Genomic DNA, 22,022 nt, shown 5'->3' with positions numbered 1-22,022 from the left:
TTATGGTTCCTAATTAGGTGATTAAAAGGCAAACTAAACGCAATAATGACATGAGGATGCATATTAACATGTACACCTTCATGAGGGTTTTTCGGGTTGGACAAATCTCAACCTCAAAAATTAACATATGAATAAAGAGAAAATCTCAAACCATACTCTCATTCTCGTCATGCATTTACATATAAATAGGAAAATTAAGCAACTATGCATGAATAATATCTCAAAACAAAGTCACATTAAAAAAAAAAGAAAAAACATGTTTCATTCATAAAATGAAATATCATCTCATCTTCTCATGCTAAGGGAAATTTGAGAGTTATCTCATATGCCCATGGAGAGATAAAGAAAAGAGAAAATAAGGAGAAGAAATAGAATGAGATATTAGTCACATACCTCTAATGAGAATGATTTAGAAGATGAATTCTTACTTCGAAAGATCTTAAACCTGTCGCGGTGACTAGGGATATAGCTGGAAAACAGCGCCTTGAGAAGCAGCAGGGTACCCCATAAGTTCAGCTTCTCTTCCGCTCAGTCGTGCATCCAATAAGGCAGTAGTCAATGTTCTTCAATATACCATAAACAATAGAGAGGCTGGCGGATTTAGTTACCAAACGGGCACCAATATAGAGGATTGGTCAGCGGGAGGTCGCTGGTATGATTCAGGCAAAGAGGGTGAGGTAGAAAGCTCCTCCCAGCACATGATTTTTTGCTATTGCGCTTCTTGATGCCAACAGACAGGTACAACTTCCAGACGTAGTTGCTCCCTCCTTAGAGCTCGGATTGGGGCGTGCTTGGGTTCGCTGGAAAGCTGAAGATATCAGCTACCATAAATGGATGGTTCGTCAAAACAATGATCTGCCAGAACGCCCTTGGCCTGTGAAGAGGTGCTGCTCACAGGCTGCCGTGTAGGGGTGTCTACTGAGCGATAGGGTGTGCTTTGTTGGCTCTGTGCTGCCTGGAGATAGGTCCAACAAAGGCGAGCTATAGCTCATTGGAAAGGTGGAGAAGTCAAAAACGTTTTGGAACCAACAAGAGAGTGAAACCATGCCAGGTATGAACGGCAAAGGCCGTAGAACAAGAACTGTTCCCGCTACTGTTGCCGATTCTGCAGACTGAACCTGCCGAAAGGCAGGGTCTCCATTGGATATCTACAGATTTTTGTTCCCTACTAGGATTCCGGCGTTCTATGGCTCGTTGGAACCATGCGGGAGTCATAAAGATGATGAGACTATCTTATGAATACCCAATGTCGGGATCTGAAGATATGGCTCGATGATCAGAGCTGTATTCTATTGTCGTCGGAACAGAAGTCTTAGAAATAGGGGACCGAAAAACTTGTGATTCTACTCTGGCGTCGGTTCCGGTCGAGCTTGGGCTCGTTGGAACCGCAACGAGCCGGTGATGCTGTCAGTGCAATATCACAGTGATTGGATGTTGGAGGTAACAGCGCCACCCAGTTGATCAGTTGTTGTTTCCTCCCTCGTGCAAACAGGGGCAGGTTTCTGTAGGAACCAAACCGACGGCAAGAGATCTGCCAATTTCGGCTAGCGGGAGCCAAAAAACCGGTCGAGTCTGGGCTCGTCGTGACCGCAAGAGACCGAGGAACCAGTCTAAGCAATTGGAGGGTAAGAGAAAGTCAGAGTAAGCCACAGTGGATGAATCAACAGTGCTACCGGAGGGTCGCTCACATGATAAATAGGGGACTGTTTTGAGATGAATATTGAAGTCGATTCTTGCTCAAATCGACAGGGGATTTTTCCATGGGTTTGTAAATTCTATCAAGCGATCGAAAACCCTCCATTTCTTCGTCAATTGAAGGTTTAAATAGAGGAGGAGAGACGCTCGCGTGCTGTTGCATGTCTCCTATGTCTTGCTGTTGTGCGCTTGTCACCCACGCCAGAACTTCGTGCAGCCCACTGGAAAATGAAACATCAGGGGATAGGGGTGCGGAAGCACGCTTGACAGCGATGTTGGGTGAGAAAGCATGCCCGACAGCTCCTTGTTGTTCGCCTGCTATTGTCTGTTGTTCGCTTCATTTTGCTGCAGCGAGGAACTCCACCTGATCAGCAGTGGTCAATCATTGGTATAGAGGTGCAGTAGCTTGGTCTGAAATCATCACAGCTTCTGGCCGGTCGCCAGATGCCGCTCGCTTGAATCCCTTGCAGTCCGCTTGAAGCTGAGGCGTCGGGGGACAGGAGGCTGATGCCATCGTGCAAGGGTTCTTTTGGTCAAATCGGTTCGGCAAGCCCATTTAATGCAGCTAACTCAGGCGTCTCGTTCTGGGTCTGCACAAAAAAATTGGTAATATAATACTAATAAGTTGAGTCTGGGTTTTAAATCAAAATAATAAGGGCCATTTGTAGAAAAATGTTATGAAAATGGCTTTTGTTACAAATGGGTGGTCGGCTTCGTTTAAGGGACTCCGAACTCGTCTTAAATTTGATTTGGGTTCAATCAGTTGTTGACACATTCTAGCGCACGACTTAGGCTTAGAGACATGTTTTGGTGCGAGAATACTACCTTAAAACAAAAGAAAGGTTCGTGCATGCGAGGCGTTCATAAATTCAAATTTTGTTGTTTCAAACTTGATTTTGAATTTTAGGTTTGAAATGCTTGACTTGGTTCTGAACTTGGGTTTCAAATCTAATTTGGATCCGACAATTGAATTTTGGATTCAAGTCTCATATCTAAAGTTGAGTTTTGAATTTGAATTTTGTGTTTGGGTTTGGACTGTCACAGGTCGACTTTTTCAAGCTTTATTCGGCCCACGCGGCGCCGAAGGTTTCCCCAAAGCCTTTGGCCAGCCCGATTCTCTCTTGAGTTAGCGGAAGCGTTCATCTATCTTTTGGGACTGTGGACTAGACGAGGAGTGCTTCGTACTCGGCACACCATCACCCAGGTTTATCTCATTGTTGGCCATCGGCAAGCCGTGGCCATGAAGCCCTGTCAGAACGTCGTCATTCCTATAAGTGTCTATCTACTTCCATACAAAATTTGGGTGGGGGTAGACTTCCCTTGGGAGGAAGTCTCCAGCCGAAGTTAGTTGACGACAATATGTCATTAAGTAACGCGGCCGACCATCGCCCTACTCGACGATGAGCATTCACTTGCTCATCCCCGCGTGACTCTACGCGGTTGTAGAACGCAACATATGCGTCCACTGGGGGAATTGCCCCTAACCCACACGCACCCCCCTTGTGCATCCAAACACTACACGTGGGGAACTCAATCGATATCCTAACGACGAACTTGCACTTCCAAAGGGACTGTTGACCATGATGCATTTATCGCTTCGTCTCTGCACCACCGTACTGCACATTCCACGTGCATTGCTTTTTGCTTGACTCAGCGTCCGATTGAATCCCACATGCTTCCCGAGCTATGCCTAAGCTGGCCAAGCAGCATATCCTTCTACTGGTTTGGCCGGGCCAGACACAGTCGGCCATAGTCACAAATTTGTTTTGGGTCTAAAATTTAAATCCAAATAATAAAATAGTTTTTTGAAAAATTTGGGGTGATAACATTGAGATAGCACAATAAGGCATGAAAATGATAGTGCATAGTTTCATGCTGGAACTTGCATTCTAGCTTAATAACAGGGATGATAGAGTTAAACCATGTATAATGACATCTGCAATCACATAGAACAGAATCACCACAACTAAAAACCATCCAATTAGGTCAACACAATAGAAAACAAATTATGTCTCATTTACTCTTATTCATGCGTCAAAATCTTTTTAGTTTTCCTCCATAATATGTAGAAGCAATATATAAAAGAAAAAATAAGCAGAAAAAGAAAGAACATCCCCCACAAATGGGTTTGTTAGGGAAAACCAAAAAATCAACTTTTGATATGGGTTTCTTCAAATTTGTTTGATGAAAAAGAAAACACAGAAACATACATACCAGTGTTAATTTCGGATGGTAGAAGAGTTCAAAATAGAAATGTGCAATGGAAGTCAAACTAGTGTCATCAACCCTATTAGCAAATAGAAAAAGACATAAAAAATCAGCTATTGTGGGGACCAACTTCTGTGAGCAAAGGAATGAACTATTGTGATATGTGTCATCATAGCAGGGAAATGCAATGAAACAAAGGCAATACAAAAGAGAGATAAAAAAAAAAAACAGAAGTAAAATTTTACCAGAGAAAAACAAGCACTGCCACCCTTTTTCTTTTTGCTTTCCTTCATTATTGTCTTGCATTGCTTATTGGCAATTTGTATAAAACATATAAAGAATGGTTACCTATGTGCAGTTTAAATGCTACAAGTGTATGGTTCAGATGCAATTAGAGATGACAAAGAATACTATGTTTAGAGCTAAATCATTTTGTTGATGCTTCTCCATCAAGCGTGAATCTTCTTGAAGCTCTTAGGACTTTCATTTAGACCTTATCTAAGGAGATTTTGGATCTAGATCAACATAATTTTGCACAACAAACTCCCCCTCAAACTAGTGCATGTAAATCATGTATGCCAGGTTTGAACTTAAGTTGTTTAAACTGTTTTCCATCCAATGCTTTTGTAAACATATCAGTAAGTTGGTTTTGAGTTGAAATATGGACTGTTTGAATTACTCCATCTTTGATCAAATCATGAATGAGATGACAATCAAGGTCCACATGTTTCATTCGTTTGTAAAATATGGAGTTGGCTGAAATATGTGGAGTTGCATGGTCTTCACAAAATAATTGAACTTTTGAAATATTGATTACCTGCAAATCATTTAATAGTGCACTCAACCAAACAATTTCACTGTCTGCATTAAACATACACCTATACTCAGCTTTAGCTGAAGAAGACACCACTATTTGTTGTTTTTTGTCTTCCAAGAGTTTAAGCTCTCATCCAGGAATATATAGTAACTAGAAACTAATATTCTAGTGTCTCTGCACATAGTCCAATTTACGTCCAAAAATAAGTTGTCAGCTGAAATTTTGGTTTCTTGTCCTAGATTGTTCTTCTAATATTTAACTACGTTTATTGTTGCATCATTGTGAGCTTTTCTTGATTGCTATAAATTTGTGAAGAACATAGACAATGAAAAGGATATATAGTCTGTCATGGTCAAATAGATCAAATGGCCCACCAAGTGATGTTAACTTGAAGGGTTCTTCAACTACGTGCCTTCCATAAAGAACAATTTTAGTTGACTGCCCATCAGATTATCTACCATTTGTTTCAGTACTAGCATCATTGTCTCTTCAAGAATGTCAGAAGTATACTTCCTTTGAGATATATGTATCCCTTTTTGTGTTCTTGATAGTTCAATGTCTATAGAATATTTTATGTGGCTAAGGTCTTTCATATGAAATTTATAACTAATTATGTAATTCTTGAAGTTTATAATGTTTTCTTTCTCATTACTTGCGACCATGAGATCATCTACATAAATCAAAACTACAATAAAATTGTCACCTCTATTGCATGTGAACAAGGAGTAATCGCACTTTGATTAAGAAAAACGACTTCATGAGTTGCAAATATTTGTCTCCCCTTTGCTACCATGTGCTTGTGAAAGTTACATGTATACTTTGTACTGAAGTTTACCATACAAAAATACATTATGAACATCATTTTGGAACAAAAACCAATTCATTTTTAACTGCAATTGTTAGAAGACATCTCACTGTGGTAATTTTGCAATGAGAACATATGTTTTATTGTAATCCAACCCATCAATTTGAGAATATCCATTCACTAGTAGCTACGGTTTGAACTGTTTAATATCTTCATTTGCTTTATACTTTACAAACCCACTTGCAGCTGATTGGTTTAACTTTAGGAGGAAGATGTACTAAAATCCAAGTTCAATTTGCTTCCAATGCATTCAACTCTTCAATCAATGCTTGATGCCAATTTGGATCTTGCTGAATGTCACCGTATGAAGTTGGTTCACTAACTTGGGACACATTCAATAGAAACAAATGATGATTTGATGAGAATGACAAAATATCTGAAATAGGACACTTTGAAGAGGATTGAAGCTTGTATAGTGAAAAGGACTGATCTCCATGTGGTGTTAGTGATGATGATTTCGGCAAGACAATTCCACAGCAAAAATCTTGAACGAGTACTAAAGGATTCTTGGCTCTCAAGGAACGTCTAAGCTCAAAGATTTCTGATTATAGTAGGATTTTTGCTGCAACTGAAAATGTTTTGGTTCATCATCAATTTGATTTTGGTCTTCAATTGGTTCAGATGCAATTGTATCATGAAGTTATTTAGAGGCTTGTGTTTGAGCCTGATTTAAAGAATTTGAGTATGGTTCTTCGTTTAGCAACATGTTATTTTCAAACTCAAGTTCTCTAGCAACAATAACTATAATATCTTTATTATTTAATGATTTTGAAGTCTGTTTTGCTTCATGAAATGGAAACTTAGTTTCTACAAACTTGACATCTCTGGTTGAGAACAACTTTTTTGCTTTATAAATCAATAAAATATATGTTTTTTGACCAAATGAGCACCCTAGAAAAGCACATATTCATGTTCTAAATCAAATTTTGAAATTGTGTTTAAGTTGGTTGTAAAATAGAGGCATTTAGAAACCTTCAAATAGTGTTTTGTCTTCTAAGTTTTCACAAGGAGTTCTATTGATTAGTTAAATTAGTTGTTTGAACACATTCTGCCTAGAGATGTAGAGGTAAATTCTTTTCATGTTTGAGAGCATGAGCAACATCAACTATATGTCGACACTTCCAATCTACAACACCATTTTGTTGTGCTGTGTAGGAGTAGTGATAATGTAATATTCATTTGCTTTGTAAAACATGATTCAAATCATGTCAAAAGAATTCAAAACCATTGCCCTTTATGATATTTAATATGTTGGTTTTAATTTTACTTTCAATCATAATTGCAAAATTTCGTATAACAAACATTGTTTCATGTTTATGTTTTATAAAATATGCTAATATAACTCTTGACTGGTCATCCACTATAGTCAAGAAATAGTGAGTGCCATTGAAGGAAGGAGTAACATAATATAGTCCCCACAAATCAAAGTGCATATGTTCAAATGCATGGTTTGCTTTGAAATTACTCAACACAAATGATAGTTCAATTTGCTTGGACAGATGATAGATTTCATGATAATAACATTTTTATATTTATGTTGGAATCATGAGCTCGGAACAACTTGTTTATGACATTTGATGGGTGACCTAGGTGCTAATGCCACATGTCGATTTGGTTTAGTGAAGATAATAAAGCAAATATGGTCTTGTAATCATTGTCTTTAGGATGGGCTTGAAAATGGAACAGTCCTTATCTCAATTCATCGGTTTTAGTCACCATCTTGAAAATCGGGTCTTGTAGAAAACAACCTTGATTATAAAAGGCAACAATGCAAAATGTATGAAAAATCGGTCAACTAATAAATAATAAGGAGGTCATGTTTGAGGGTGAGTTCATGTTTTAATACAACGTATCCACAATGAGAGTCATACACAACATTGTTATTAGGTAGTTTAAGTGGAAATAGAGTTGTGAGTTGAGAGACATTGATCATAGATTTAAGAGAGCTAAACATATGGTCGCTATCTCCACTATCCATAATCCATGAGTTAGATTGAGTGCAAGACATACCAATAAAATTAATATGTGATGAAGAAACATGATTGTTTGATTTTTCTTCAAGTAGTTGTTTTAAGAGGCTGTATTCATCTAGAGGGTGCCACCTCCTTGCTGGTTTATTTACGTACAATGTCAGAGGCTGAATCACTGTAGATGAAAGACTCGTTCTTCTCTGTTTCAACTGTTGTATTAGTAATAGATTTCTTGGATTTTTGTTTGTGGTTCTTGAATGCAAGTGATACATATTCAAGTTAATACACATTTGCCATGAATGGCCAGAGATTTGACAATGTGTGCAGAAACACTGCTTTCTTTTATTCTTGGTTTTGGTTGTTTAAGGATCTTAATTTGCTACAACCAGTCCAACATGATCCACAACTGAGTGCATATGAGCCTCACATTATTTTTCTTCCTGCAAAACAAGCGAGCAGACTTTCCTAGTAGTGGCAAAGGATCCAACAACAAATCTACCCTTTAATAGTATTCAATGAGTTTGCAATCTTCTTGTTGTTGATCTACCACTTTTCAAAAGGCTTCACATGGACAAGGAGGTAAGTTCATCTCAAAGAGTTTTGAATTTTGTGAAATAAATTGCAACTGATTGCATACCTTGGTTCAATCAGCTTATGGCAGATTTTATTTGATACTTACAAGGTGTGGTGCTTTGAATGAACCGTTCTTTCAAGTCCACCCCACACTGCCCATGTTATTGTGGCATAGATCATGCTAGTAGCAAGTTCACTTGAAAGAGAATTTAGTAACGAGGTCACCATGTCATTGTTGCATTTCCAGAATATGTTCAGATATTCATAAATCTGGTGCAAGCAGACTTCCGTCAATGGATCCCAACTTATTCTTGGTAGAGAGTCATCACCATAGCCATGCTCTATGTTGAAAAATTTTTGTCCAGCAAATGAATGGGACAAAAGAACAGTCCCCAGGTTTTCTACATGGTGTAAGTAATAGGGGTTTCCCACACCTCAGATCAAATGCCAACTAAAATGACATTTTGAAAGATTCACGCATTTGAGACGCATGATTTGTAGGATTTGAAGATGTGATACTCTGATGCGAAGTGAGTCTATCAAGGTGGGATCAACTTGTTTGAGCATAGGAATGACTGTTGTGGCAGAGGCAACACATAAGAGATGAAAAAGAGAAAATGAAAGTAAATTTTAAGGGGAGAAAACCATGCACTGACTCTCTTTTCCTTTTTTGCTTTTGTTCACTCTTTGCCTTACATTGCTTATTAACAATTTATATGAAACATGCAAAAGAGTGGTTACAGATATGTGGCTTAGATGCTACAGGTGTAGAGTTCATATGCAATTAGAGATAATATAAAATATTATGTACAAAGCTAATCATTTTGTTGATAATTCTCCATCATGCCTGAATCTTGTCGAGGCTTCCAGGACGTGCATTTGGACCTCATCTAAAAAGGTTTTGATCTAGATCAATTTCATTTTGCACAACAACCCCCAACTCCAAGGAGTGCAGAGAAACCTATAACTTAGCTTATAAATTTCGAAGTGTAAAATTATATCGTAACTAGAACAGAAATTTAAATTCTGACAGTAACACATAATAGAAATTTGAAATGTAGTGGTTACTATTTTCTTTGTATACCATGATGGGCAGTATATCTAGTACATTCCCTCCAAAAATAACACACCAAAAAGATAGATCAATGATCAACTATTTACAATAAGAATTTGGATGGCGCAACAATTTGCTGATATTTAGTAGTGGTTAAGAAGTTCTATTTCACTCAGTTGAAATGGAAAATATTTAAATAATGTTTTGTAACACCCCACTAAGTAGATTATTAAAAATTTTATATTCAACCAATAAAACATAATGCACCAAGAAAAAGTATCATTCACACATGCAAAAATATCATGGATTCCATTTTCACTTGCTCTTAGCGTATTCTTAAACTTCCTTCTTCTAAATATGCAACTCTTTCATATAATTTTCTCATTTTTCACTGTATTTCCTCAAAGGAATACTCACTCTCATCAAGAGGCTGGCCAAATGAGAGAGGAGGCCTCTGTTCCACTCTCGATGGCTTCAGCCGATGGCACACCACTCATGTGCCTTTCACCACGATGGTGTAGTGGTTCCACTATTGAAGGGCTCACTCTTTTGTGAAATTTTGTGATTTTTACCATTCTTGAATCAATCCAAACTCCCAAAGAGGTTACAGATGCTGTCTTATAAGGATCTTATTAAATGAATATCCAAAGTTGACAATAAGTTAACTAATCAAGTATTGTTTAGAGAACTTATTCTGATATTTGTGGGGTATTCTTATTTGGTCGCTTCCCTTAGGCAGTTCTTGCAGTTAGTAACTATAAAAACTGTTTTACTAGTTTTATTAGTACTCTTGTACATCTCTATCCTTATGATAATTACTTATTTAAAATATAATAACAAACTGGATTAATATAAACCTATCTCAATCTTTAAACAATCTATTCTTAAGAAGACAATAACTGCTATATAGCATACATAATCTGGCATATTTAAAATCACTCTTTTCCAACTAGCAATAATAATTCATTTCAAGGACAACTGAATCATACATGATAAATAATCAAAATAAACATAGGCTACTCATGCAAAATTTGTGAATCATCTTTCCTAATCATAGTTATAAAAGTTGATCTAAGCATTGGTGGACCAACTGTAAACATCTAAATTCGTGAATAGTCTACCATATAGATCAACAGTTTAAAACTAAGGGATTCAACCATGCTAAATCTGCTGCAAACGTCTAATATTTTAATTAATCTACCAAATGACTAAGCGAATCACAAACAAGCATTAAAATTGACTACACTAGAATCTGCTCACAAATGGTTGAGAAGTTTTATTCAGTATGGTCTTTGGGCACGTCCTCATGCATGATTTCACATGCCAACCCACCTAATAGTAATTGAATAACGTAAATTAGTCTAAAAACTCACTGTACAAAATAATTAGCGTCCACTTGAAGAAAGGAAAACCACAATCATTAAAATCCAAGTCAAGACTAGCTACCGCACATGAATAAACAAAACAATTACTTATGTTGCAAATTTAAAAGAAGAATTAAAAGCTGAAGGAGAAAACTAAAATAAAATTCGGATTTCACCTCCCTTTATGCTACGTCTCCTGCTTCTTCTTCCCCAGTTATATCTCTCTTTCTCTTTTGTTCTCTCCCCTTCTCCCTCTCATTTATTCCGTAACTCTCTCATTCTCTTTTCTCACTCTCTCTTAACACCCTCTGTCTCTTGCAGAATGAGAAAAGAAAAAAGGATGATAGGGCTCCAAAAAGCCTACTTTCCTCTTGTTTTACAAAATGAACCCACTAAGTTTACAGAACATTTCGAAAACCTCTCTTTCTAAAAATAAAAAAATACTAATAAAGCTCATAGGCGTAACAATTCGTTTCTCTTGTCCTTGAAATTGACTAATCTCTTTAGGAAAAGACAGCGATATCAGAATCTGATATTGGCTAATGAGCGACAGAGAGCTAGTAATTAACAAGGTGTCCAAGAGAGCCTCCTTCTTACATACAAATATACATGTATTATAAGAATGCCGTTGCTAGAATGAATTGTATATGCAATTAATGGTATTTTTCATTGCTTTGTATTGTTCTTCTGAATGGAAGTCGTCTTTTAAACACACAAAAATTTGAACGTTTTCTTTGTTGAGAATTCAAAATGGAAGGCAGAAAATGCACCAATTTTCTATGTTCAGAAGAAAAAAACAAACTTATTCTTTATTAAAAATTCAAATAATCAGTTGTTATATATGTTACTGTGTCATGTTAAATAAACTTAGACGATTGAATCAAGTGAAAAAATAGTTTGCTTGGATTCTGAGAGGCAATGAACCCCGATTCAATTCTTTTGAAGGCATGTTGCTACTTTTGTTCTGCTACATCTTTGTTCGCATCTTATTTGAATGGACACAAAACTTTAAATAGCGTGGAACAGTAGTAAACCATGTAGTCCGGTCCGATGGGAATTGATGGGTGGCGTCTGTCTTACATCATCCAGGAACAATGCATCAAAGGATTCATGCAGTTGGATGGCCCCCAACAGTTGCACGTTTGTCGTTTCCTTGATTTTTTTTTTTTTTCCAAATGTCATTCTTGAATTCAGGGGCCTTGACCCCCTCTAAAAGAAAAATCTTTAAAAAAAATTATAGTAAGTTTTAAAAAAAATTATTTGTCCTATACAAAAATTTTGAAAAAAAAGAAGATATTTTTACTTCCGTCAAACTGTAATTTGTCCTCCTCCATAAAAAAGTTTCTGGCTCTACCCTTTAATGGAGCCCATGATTTTCAATCTCATTCCAAAAAACACAGCCAAACATGAGAAACGGCCGACTTCAAAGTTAGATTGCAATTTAAGCTTGTCATATTTTTTTCTTCCTGTATGTTGGCTTTGAGTTGAGATGTTCATAATTCATAAAGTGTAATACTTCAAGCTCAGTTACTATCTTTTTCTTTATATAAAAGTTAGCTTAAATAAGTCAATTGTGTGACTTGCAATCAGCTTAAATAGTCATTTTTCGATTAAATTGATCGAAAACGTTCCGTACAAAAGTTCTATTTCAAGTAGGTGAATCGCAGGCCGTTTTGCTTTTAAAACAATAGCTTTGTGGGTTGTTGTCTTGTAAACCAGAGTGATGCTATGCTACGAAATGGTATATCGAAATAACCAACTTGTTTATTTAATCCACATATTTCATAAACTGTTGAATAGGAAATTGTGATGAGAAGAGAAATCTGAGCTCCAAAATGAAAGGAGAAAGAGATTTATACCGTAAATGGAAAGTCTCTAGAAAATTTTGAGACGGATAAGTTTGTGTGGCCAACTCGTAGAATTGACTCAAAAAACGCCTAAGTCAGCTCGGATAGCTGAAAAACCTAGTCAGAGTCAAGGTTGGCCTGCTTGCTCCTGACTTTCCGTTGACTTGCTCCGACTTACCCCCTAACTCATCTTGACTAGCCGGAGGATTCAGGTTATATTAAGATTCAACTCGCTAACCCAATGACTCAGTCGTGTGTCGATCACGAGCCATGCGGTGTCACATGCAATGAGGGAAAAGGGGAGACAGGCTGTCCGGGGACCACCAACAGCCGATGAAAGTATTGGGCGGGGGAAAAGGCAGCTTCGCCATTTATCATGGTCATCAAAGCGAGGGCCCACCAACAATGGGACAGCGAATTCCCCTGAAAGTTAACCGGCTTCATATAATTTTAGTTGTTTGTACCTCCACTACATAGCTTAATTTGTGTAAGATTGAGATGTTAATCGAAACCAAGTTATCGTGTTTAAATGACGCATCAAAAACTCACATTTGTTGGTCTTCGAACTCAATTTGCTTTCTCAAACGGAAAAGGATCTTAGAAGCCGGAAAGACGGTCGGAAAATAAATAAATTTCAGGCAAAACAAACTTCTATGATATACATTTATACAACGGCCGAAGGAGGTTTTGCGTCATTAATTCATAGAGGTGGGACTGCCGCTTGTGCGACAGAACGAACCCCCCCTCCCTTTTCCAATCGGCCGCCTATCAACCTAACCGCACCTTTAAATATCTTCTACCTTCCCTCCCTCGTGTTCCAACTGCGGGCTCCATTTCTTTCCCTTTTCTATTTCGTCCCTTCCTTTTCCTACCTACCTCCCTTCCCCTAGATATTTCGCTGTTTGTGTATCGGATTTTTGGAGCATCGACGGCGATCCCTTCTAAACTTTGGAGGCGAAAGAAGTGGTTGCGGCGGTGGATCGATCTTTCAGGCGAGGTGCCACAGCACCATTCGAGCAGTTAGAATACCGGAAGCCAGAGAAGCGCACAGAAACAGAGAGGGCGGAGACGCGGGCATCGGCAACTGGATAAATATGAAAATACAGTGCGACGTGTGCGAGAGCGCAGAGGCGACGGTGCTGTGCTGCGCGGACGAGGCGGCCTTGTGCTGGCACTGCGACGACAAGATCCACGCCGCCAACAAGCTCGCCGGCAAGCACCAGCGCGTCCCCTTGCTTACCCCTTCCTCCCACACGCCCAAGTGCGATATCTGCCAGGTACCAGACGATACCCACCGCCTTATCTATACGAGAACAGGAAAGTATGGGAACAAAATCGGCCGTAAACTCGATGGGGGATCGATCTTTAGCTAGAGCATCGACTACCCTTTTCCAAGTTCCCTCCTCAAATTTTGCTTTTTGATGTTGCAGCCCGTAAGTTCAATTTGAATAGATAGAAGATTATTTTTAGAAGTTACGAAACGTGTAGGCAGATTTATTAGACAATTCATCGTCGTTCTACTGTCTATTTTGTCAATCTTGAGGAAAAACGTCCGCCCACTTCTTCTTCTCTGATTTTCTTCTTCGATCGTCGGTCAAGGAAAAATTTTGTGCACTGTGGTTGTCAATATGTAAGATCCGGTTTGCCTTTTTATGTCTCCTTCCCCAGGATCTCTCGGATCAAGGAGAGGGGAACATAGGGTGGTCTCCTATGAGTAGTCGTGGTCATCGGGCGTCTAATAATAAGAGTTATGAGTCCCGTGCTGGTGCATATTAAGTTGACGGGTGCAGCCTCTCGACCCTCGTGGGGATTGAGGCTCTGTTCTTGACAGTGGAATAAACGTTTGATTTTTCATACTGAAAATGCTAGGGATAGGTCGTGTACCCATCTTCTTCTTGGCGTTTTAAGCGTCATAAGAATAAACGAGAAAGAGTAAATGTAAAGCGTTCATTTCACGGTGTTTTAGAGGGTCACTCGAAACAGCCGGGGAACGACAAAATCTAAACGTTCCGAGGAATGCGGCGAATCAAACGTTCCTCGAGCTCCGTGATCTCACTCGTACCAGTAGAGCACTTGGTCGAATTCCTTTCTTGTTCTTCAAGAGGAATCGAAGTTCCCTGCAGAAGGGCTAGAAAAGCAAAAGGGAAAAGAACAGGACGATGCCACAGCGTCTAAGCTTTGTTGTTGGATTGCCGATCCTTGGTGGTCATCCAACACCTGTTTTCCGCTGTCTTATTGCCTGTAAAACGAAAGAAAGGGGGGGATCAGGAAGAAGAAGAAGAACAGTTTTCCTAGGACCTGCTCGTTTTGTGTTGTTAGTTCATCTGAGGAAGGAACCCTTACCTACAGACATGATTGTCATGACTGACTATCAAGTTACTGGTGAGAAGTCGTTTTCCACATTAACAAAAGCAGCTGGTGCTTTGTGAGCTTTGAAAAAGCGTCTTTGAACCGTGCATGCACATAAGCTAAGAGGCAACGTCCTTGGCAGCATCTGATGCTGAAACGATAGCGAAACAATGGCGTCGAATTAATTGATAAATGTTCTGTCCCATTAAAAGTTACTGATGTGGAAACTTGATTGACGAAAAAACAAAAGCACTTTGAAATTCATCTGTATTTTAATTCTGAGGAAGTGGGATTTCATTTGCAAAATAACAGAAGGTGGTAACTCGATTTTTCTTAAGCTCAAATTCAACCGGACCTTTAGTTCAGATTGTAGAAAACGAAAGTGGTACTAATAAGGACAAATTGTTGTTTCTGCTGAATGGGACGAGGGAGGTGCAGGAGAAGGCAGGCTACTTTTTCTGCTTGGAGGACAGAGCATTGCTGTGCCGTCAGTGCGATATGTGCATTCACACCGCCACCGCTTACGGGTCTTCCCACCAGCGGTTCTTGGTAACGGGAGTCAAGGTCGGTCTGCATCAGCCCAACCCCGGCTTGGTGTCGTTGCCCTCGCCCGCCGCCGAGGACTCCTCCGTCGAGCCATTGGCTGCCTCATCGGCTTCTTCTCAAAGGAAGCACCGGCGCGGTTCGTACAATCATCAGAAAGCCCCTACCCAGTTTTCTGGCGAAGAACGGGTCCCTGGGTTCCCGTCGCACTGGCCCTTGGACGAGGTGGTTCTTACCACCACATCTTCATCGGAGCACGAGCATATCGGTGGCTTCTTCGTTGGTTTCCCAGCAGACTTTATTCCTCCGAACTCGGAAGACGATCGCAACAGTGTACGTCTGACAAAGGGTGACGCTGACGGAGGAGAATGCCTGTAGCCTCTTCCCAAGTTTGTGGTTGTAGGCGCACCCCCTTCTATGTGCCTCCTTGCCGTTCGCGTGCCATCTTCTTCCTCATCATCCTCAGTATCGTCATCAGCATTGAAAATTTTAAGTTGTCACTCCCACCGAGATCTTGCACCCAAAGTAGCTGGATAATGCTGGGACAAAAATTGACCTATATATATCGTCCTGAATCAAATGATTTCGCTTGCAGGGCAAAAGAAGCAGCTCGAGACTGCAGAACTAACATGGGTTTCTTCTTGTAATCTAGCAGCTTCTTCATTGATTTCGTGTTTCTTTTAGATACAGTACTGCACCCTCGAGGAGGACTATGGAGGATTGGAGAACCAGCAATGGTACTCAAGTCCGCTGTCTAGATGTCCTTTGAAAGAGAAGTCAGGTTTAATTTGTTCGGTATGACTTTCATACGCCCCAGGCGTTACTGGTTTTGCAATTGTATCGTTCTATCGCAGAACAGTTCTCCTCTCTATCTCATGATTCTCCTCTCCAATATTAGGGAACTACCATAAAGCAAAACTACGTTGCATGTACGTCTTGGCCGAACGGAGGGACCAAAAACCTCCTATTATGAGCTACTTACTGAAAGTGGCATTCCTTCGGCAACATCTTAGCGAGTAGTAGGACCGGACCTCCAATGCAAGCAAAACCGATGCCAATCCTCTCCAAGATGTAGGAGGAGGTTGTCGTTTAATAGGTTTAAATGCTAAATACAAGAATTGGTTTCCATTGAACACTCACCCCGGCTTAATGATAGGTCAAGAGAGTACAGGTGTGTCTTCCCCAAGCCCAGTTTCAACCTATTACAAAACTAGAATGAATTAGGTAGGTTTATTACAATCGAAACATACATAGAAATTCTCTCCTCACTAAACCATACATTCATTACAAACCATCATGTCATTCAATCCTTAAACGGTCAAACCACACTCTTTCTCTTAGGTAAGCCATATTTAACTCGGGAGTCATGTCCTCAGCCCACGGCCTAAGAGGAACCCCAGCCGGTTGTGGTGTCCGTAGACGGCTAAAACAAAAGAACACCCTTGTCCCATGATTCTATAGGGTGAACCGAGTTTACCTCCCAAGGCCACGCTTAGGGTTTCTACGTGATCACCGAAGGCAAAATCCAGCAACTAGTGAGTTGCCCTTCGGTATTCGGCTCCCTTCAAGTCCCGAGCAGCAAAACTCCTTGAATAGAATAAAAAGAAACTAGAAGGATCAAGATTCTATCAAAGTATGAACGTAAGAGAGAGAGAGAATATCGTCACCGGATTCCCAATCAACCCCAAGAGTCTAGCAAGTGTCGATTGGGGGAGGCTATCGTCGATCTCGCCCGATGATTGCGGTTCCTTCTCTCTCGGGCAGCAACGCACCCACGGTAGTGGTCACCACCTCACGCCCCCTGCTGGAATCAATCAAGGAATGTAAACCAGCAAGTATCAAATTACGAACTTAACAAGAAATCAACTTCGAATGAGAGAAAGCCTTCACCCGTGAGACCAATTTAACCCTGGTCTTTTGTATAGAAAGAGGGATGCAATCGCCGGAGCGCCAGCAAACGTTGAGGCTTCCCTCAAGGTTACGCCCCTTTTCCTCCTTTCATGACCTCTACAGTTGATCGAGTGACCCCTAGGAAGTGTTGTAGATAGGGGAAAGCAAGCTTAGGATGCGCCTAAACACGCGTGTCTTCCTTCTTTTTCGGTGAAGGGTGGAAGCTCTGGCGAGGTATGTTGATCGGACTCCGGTCAACACCCGCCTTGTCACTTTTGCTTCTCAAGATCTCCAAAGGTGCCGCCTCCTCCTTCACCCGAGCTAGGGATAGGGAATCACCCAAAGGGAAAGTGGATCTCTTTCCTAGTTGGCGATAGAATCCCCACGAATAATTGAGGTTGATCCCCAAGATCGCGTCAATCTTCTTGCCTTAGGTGGAAGGCGTCCCGATTCAATGCATCTATCTGGTTTAAGGATCTTCCCTTATTTGTTGGAGCGGAATTAAGAAAGAAGATCTCCTGCGGGTTGGGCGAGATGTCCACCTCCATGTGTCCTCTCCTAGTGGCGCCACCTCGTAGTTACCCTTTTTTGCTGTAGTTCATATTCAATGTAACTTAGGATCGAGCGGCTTTCCTTTCCCGAAGAAATAGGAATGGATCAAGCAAGATCGCTCCTTCCTTTTACGAACTGGGGTGAGTTGGTGTGCGGGCTTCTCCTCCTTCCTATTCCGTCGCTATTGAGTGGACCAGCTGGAGGCACCAATTTCCTCACGTGATGACACATGTCCTCCTCGTCAATCAGCTGTGGATCCCCTTACCAAAAGTGTCGCCAACGGATAAGGAAAGGGGACGGCGCACTAGACTTCCTCCTTTGGCGTGACAGGGACTTTCTTTTTTAAAATCGGCGCTAGGGTTGACAGCTATCTTTCAGATAGAAATGCCCTTGCATAATATTTAATCCACGTATAAAATTTAATACACACCCAGGGTAAATTTCGGAATAGTCACCCACATGTCCGAGCTGACCGGGGGACTCCGGATCAGGCCGGAATGTTGGTCGGTTCTCCGAACTACACCATGAAATCGGGCAAACAGGTTGACAGGTTCTCAGAAATTACAAACAAGGTTTCGATGGTCAAATCAACTTCAAATACCTTGAATTTTGGATATATTATAGAACTTTTAATTACGAATCCAACGGTATATGACTCGCCGAAGGGAATCGCCGGAAATAGCCTCTGCAAGTGGCATATCTGCGATGGCTGCGTCTGAGCGGCAGCGGCGGAAACCATCGACTTCCGTCGCAGATTTGACTGTCTTTCCATGGTCCGATCTGCCTGAAATTTTAGTGTGTTGGAGAGGATGACGAGAGCTTTCCTACGAGTGATGACACGCCTCAAAACTCTCGGTGGATTTTCGGCAATCACTTTTTTATCAGAGATATATCCTGTCACGTTCTTCAGAAAGCGAGAATGACGGGTTTCCTTCTCCACACGTTTTCTTCTCTTATTCTGTGTGGTTTCCTTTCTTCTTCCCCTTCCTCGTTCCATAATCTGGCCTCGTGACTCAAATCTTATGGTTGATCATGGAACGCCGTATCCAATCGTAAATATCTCAGGGAGAGTCCCGGATTTAAGCGGATTGATCTTAGGATCAACTAGATGCTCCTTTCTTCTCCTCGAGCTACCCACAACGGGATCTTCTTCTTCACTCGATACTGTCTCTTCAATCCCAGTTAGACAAGACAAGCTTGAATGCATGGCTTGAAAAGACGATGTCGTGAATAAGCATTGACTGAGATCTCCTCCACCAAGTGTTAGGAAGTCAGAAAGCCTTATTAAGGCTGAGATCTCACCGGATGTCAAGGTTGAAGACGATTGTCCAGAACCACAGGCGAACACCTTCTTCAACACCCTTTTGTGTGGTCGCATCTCAACTCCTTTGTGTTCAAGGAGAAGGCACGGCTACCTACCCAAGGTCTCCTTGGTTCGGGAACGATGTTGATCTTCTCCGTTAATGGCTACCGGCAGCCATTAATGGACGGAAGACCTCCAATCCTTTCACGGCTTGGTGAGTGTTACAGTGTAGTGCTTCCATGAAAGCCATGACCTAGGGCCCAAAAGAACTCTTCACGCAGAGGGAGAGAGAAAACTCAAATTTCATTAAGCAAGAATATCCTGAAAGTGTCTCGGTTTTGGTTTATATATAAGTGTCAAACCAGTTCCAAATAATGTCTTGGGACGAGACACAAAACAAACTGAATCAAATCAACTTAAGCAAATATCTAAATCTGATTTGGGGCCTAAGCCCCCACCTCGCTGAGGTCCGCCTGAGCTTCGCATGTTTGATCCGTGAAGTGGGCTCGAGCCCAAGGTGCCTGAGTCGTACCAGGCTGAAGTGACCTCCTCTCCATGCCAAGCCCACCTCCTTTTAGGCCTGATCCGCCAAGGTCTTCCTCTTTCGGACTAGGCGAGTCCGGGCCTTCTTCATCTAGGCTAGGTGAGCCTAGGTCTTTCGCACCTAGACATGATGGGTCTAGGTCTCTTAGGTAAAGGTCACCTACGTCTTCTATGAACCTTGTGCTCTTAACCTCACAAAGGTTTGCAACGCGACTTCTACTCTGCTCCATGTGGGTCCACATTTGAGGGTTAACCTCACAATGCCAATATACGCCAAAGCTGCTCGAACTCTCTCTCGCTATGCTTGAGGATTTAACTTCACAAGAGAAAAGTCCGCCTCTTCTGGAATCTGCCTTAAAAACTTTTGGAAAATAACATCCCTAAGCTTTCACCCCCCTCTGAAGCCGCGCCCACTTGTTTCTCGCAAAACTCGTAAACACAAAAGTTAGCCTCACAACAAAGATGAGCGCCTTCAGTGAAGGTGCCAATGTGTGAAGTGCGGGCTCTAGGTAGGCTCATATCAACCCCACCCACCTTAGATCAAGCTTGCCCCCATGCTCATGTTGCGGGAAAATGGAGACAGATTTGATCCAACTCCTTCCAAGAGGTCCCACCATCTGGACCTTCCCATTCAACCAAGACTTCATGTCGTTGCCTACCAACCCTCGAAGCGTATCGGTGCCTCAAGATCCGATATGGAGTAGACTGCTGGTTTGAGATGTGCTCTATGTCCCCAGGGAGAGATCTGTGGTGTGGCTTCAACCGAGTCACGTGGAAAACCGGATGGACTTGGGCAACCGGTGGTAAAGCGATACTGTAAGCAGTCTTCCCAATATGCTGAAGCACTTGATATGGACCATAGTACTTGGGAAGGAGCTTTGAATAAGGCTGCCCCAATAAGGATTTCTGATTGAAAGGAAGTTGCTTCAACCATACATAATCTCCCACATTGAATTCCTTATCTTTTCGGCCTTTGTTGTAGAACTGACGCATACGATTCTGGGATTTGGTGATGTTCAATTTTAATGATTCGAGAATCACTTCTCTAGTACGAAGAGTACTATCTAAATCATCATCCATGGTTGTTCCTTCCTCATAATGTGGGATTGTGGAGGGTGGAAACCCGTACACCGCCTCATATGAACTGACTCATGTACTTGAATGGAGGCTAGTGTTATACACGATGGTATTGGGCATTCCATGGAGTTTCCCCACATGATCATGATATGTTGCTGCCACTAAGGGACCCTGATACATTCGGTGTAAAGACACGAAGTGGGCATATTTCGTTAATCGGTCAACTACCACTATAACCGTCTCTTTTCCTTTCGACCTTGGCATGGCTTCTATAAAATTCATAGAGATATCCTTCCATGGCTGCTTGGGTATGGGCAATGGAACCAGTGCCCTGGAGCCTGACTGCCTCATACTTCTCTCTCTGGCAGATCTGACAATCCTTCACAAACCATTTTATGTCGGCCTTCAAACCTTCCCACCAGAATTGGGGTTTGATCTGGCCCACGATTTTGGTCACTCCTTCATGACCCGATGTTGTTGCCTCGTGGAAATGCCTAATCAATTGAGCCCTCAAAGTAGACTGCTTGGGTATGACAACCCGACCTTGCGCGCATTGTATAGTTATGAATGGATCCCGGATTTTGTGTGACAGATGCCTTCAACAATCTCATGTCATCCTCAGCATTCTGATCTTGCTCAATTCTATCCCATAAGTTGGTGCTCAAAATGGATAAAGTCATCATCATGTGTTCATTTACACGGGAAAGTACGTCTGCAGCCGTGTTTTCTGGGTCTTTCTTATACTCAATGGTGAAGTCATATTCCAACAACTTAGAGAACCATCGTTGTTGGATTGGAGTGATCACACGTTCATTCACCATGTACTTCAAGCTATTGTGGTTGGTCCTCACCATAAACTTGCATCCCAACAGGTATGAACGCCATTTATCCACTGCTAATACCATCGCAAGGAGTTCATTTACGTAGCTGGAGAGTGTTTTAACCTGTTTAGTAAGGGCTTTGGACATATATGTAATGGGATGCTCCTCTTGGCTCAAAACAGCCCCAACTATTACATCACTAGCATCAGTTTCAATAGTAAACTCCTTCAAAATCCGGTAATGTCAAAACCGGTGCTGTTATAAGTGCTTCTTTAAGCCGAGTGGAAGCCTTTCTCGACTTATCAGTCCACTGAAATGGTCCTTTTTTCAACATATGGGTCAATGGTGCAACTATAGACTCATATCCACTGATGAAGCGCGTATAATTACCTTATAATACCCAATAAGGCCCAAAAAACCATGTAATCCTTTTGGGTCTTTGGGTAAAGGCCATTGCTCGATAGCTATCAACTTTTCTGGCTCTACTCTAACTCCATTCTTGGACACAATGTGTCCCAAGTACCCCACTAACGGCTTGCCAAAGGTACACT

At 41.1% G+C, this 22,022-nt stretch overlaps 1 protein-coding gene across 1 annotated transcript; it reads left to right on the top strand.

Annotated features, from left to right (window-relative positions):
- The first annotated feature begins 13,199 nt into the window (after positions 1-13,199).
- On the top strand, positions 13,200-16,156 carry LOC116258183 (B-box zinc finger protein 22-like). The gene is made up of 2 exons (XM_031635331.2): positions 13,200-13,670; positions 15,181-16,156. The coding sequence occupies exons 1-2, from the start codon at positions 13,488-13,490 to the stop codon at positions 15,661-15,663; spliced, it is 666 nt and encodes a 221-aa protein (XP_031491191.1). The 5' UTR covers positions 13,200-13,487; the 3' UTR covers positions 15,664-16,156.
- Positions 16,157-22,022: the final 5,866 nt, after the last annotated feature.

Source organism: Nymphaea colorata, chromosome 7, assembly GCF_008831285.2.
Source record: "Nymphaea colorata isolate Beijing-Zhang1983 chromosome 7, ASM883128v2, whole genome shotgun sequence".
Taxonomy (NCBI): Eukaryota; Viridiplantae; Streptophyta; class Magnoliopsida; order Nymphaeales; family Nymphaeaceae; genus Nymphaea; species Nymphaea colorata.
The sequence above is the reverse complement of the archived record's forward strand: the minus strand, read 5'-3'. Positions and strand labels throughout refer to the sequence as shown.

Bases quoted from the DNA above. Each gene is read 5' to 3' on its own strand.
- LOC116258183 (XM_031635331.2), top strand. From the start codon at position 13,488: ATGAAAATACAGTGCGACGTGTGCGAGAGCGCAGAGGCGACGGTGCTG. The intron at 13,671-15,180 runs GTACCAGACGAT...AGGGAGGTGCAG, and splicing joins CCAAGTGCGATATCTGCCAG to GAGAAGGCAGGCTACTTTTT.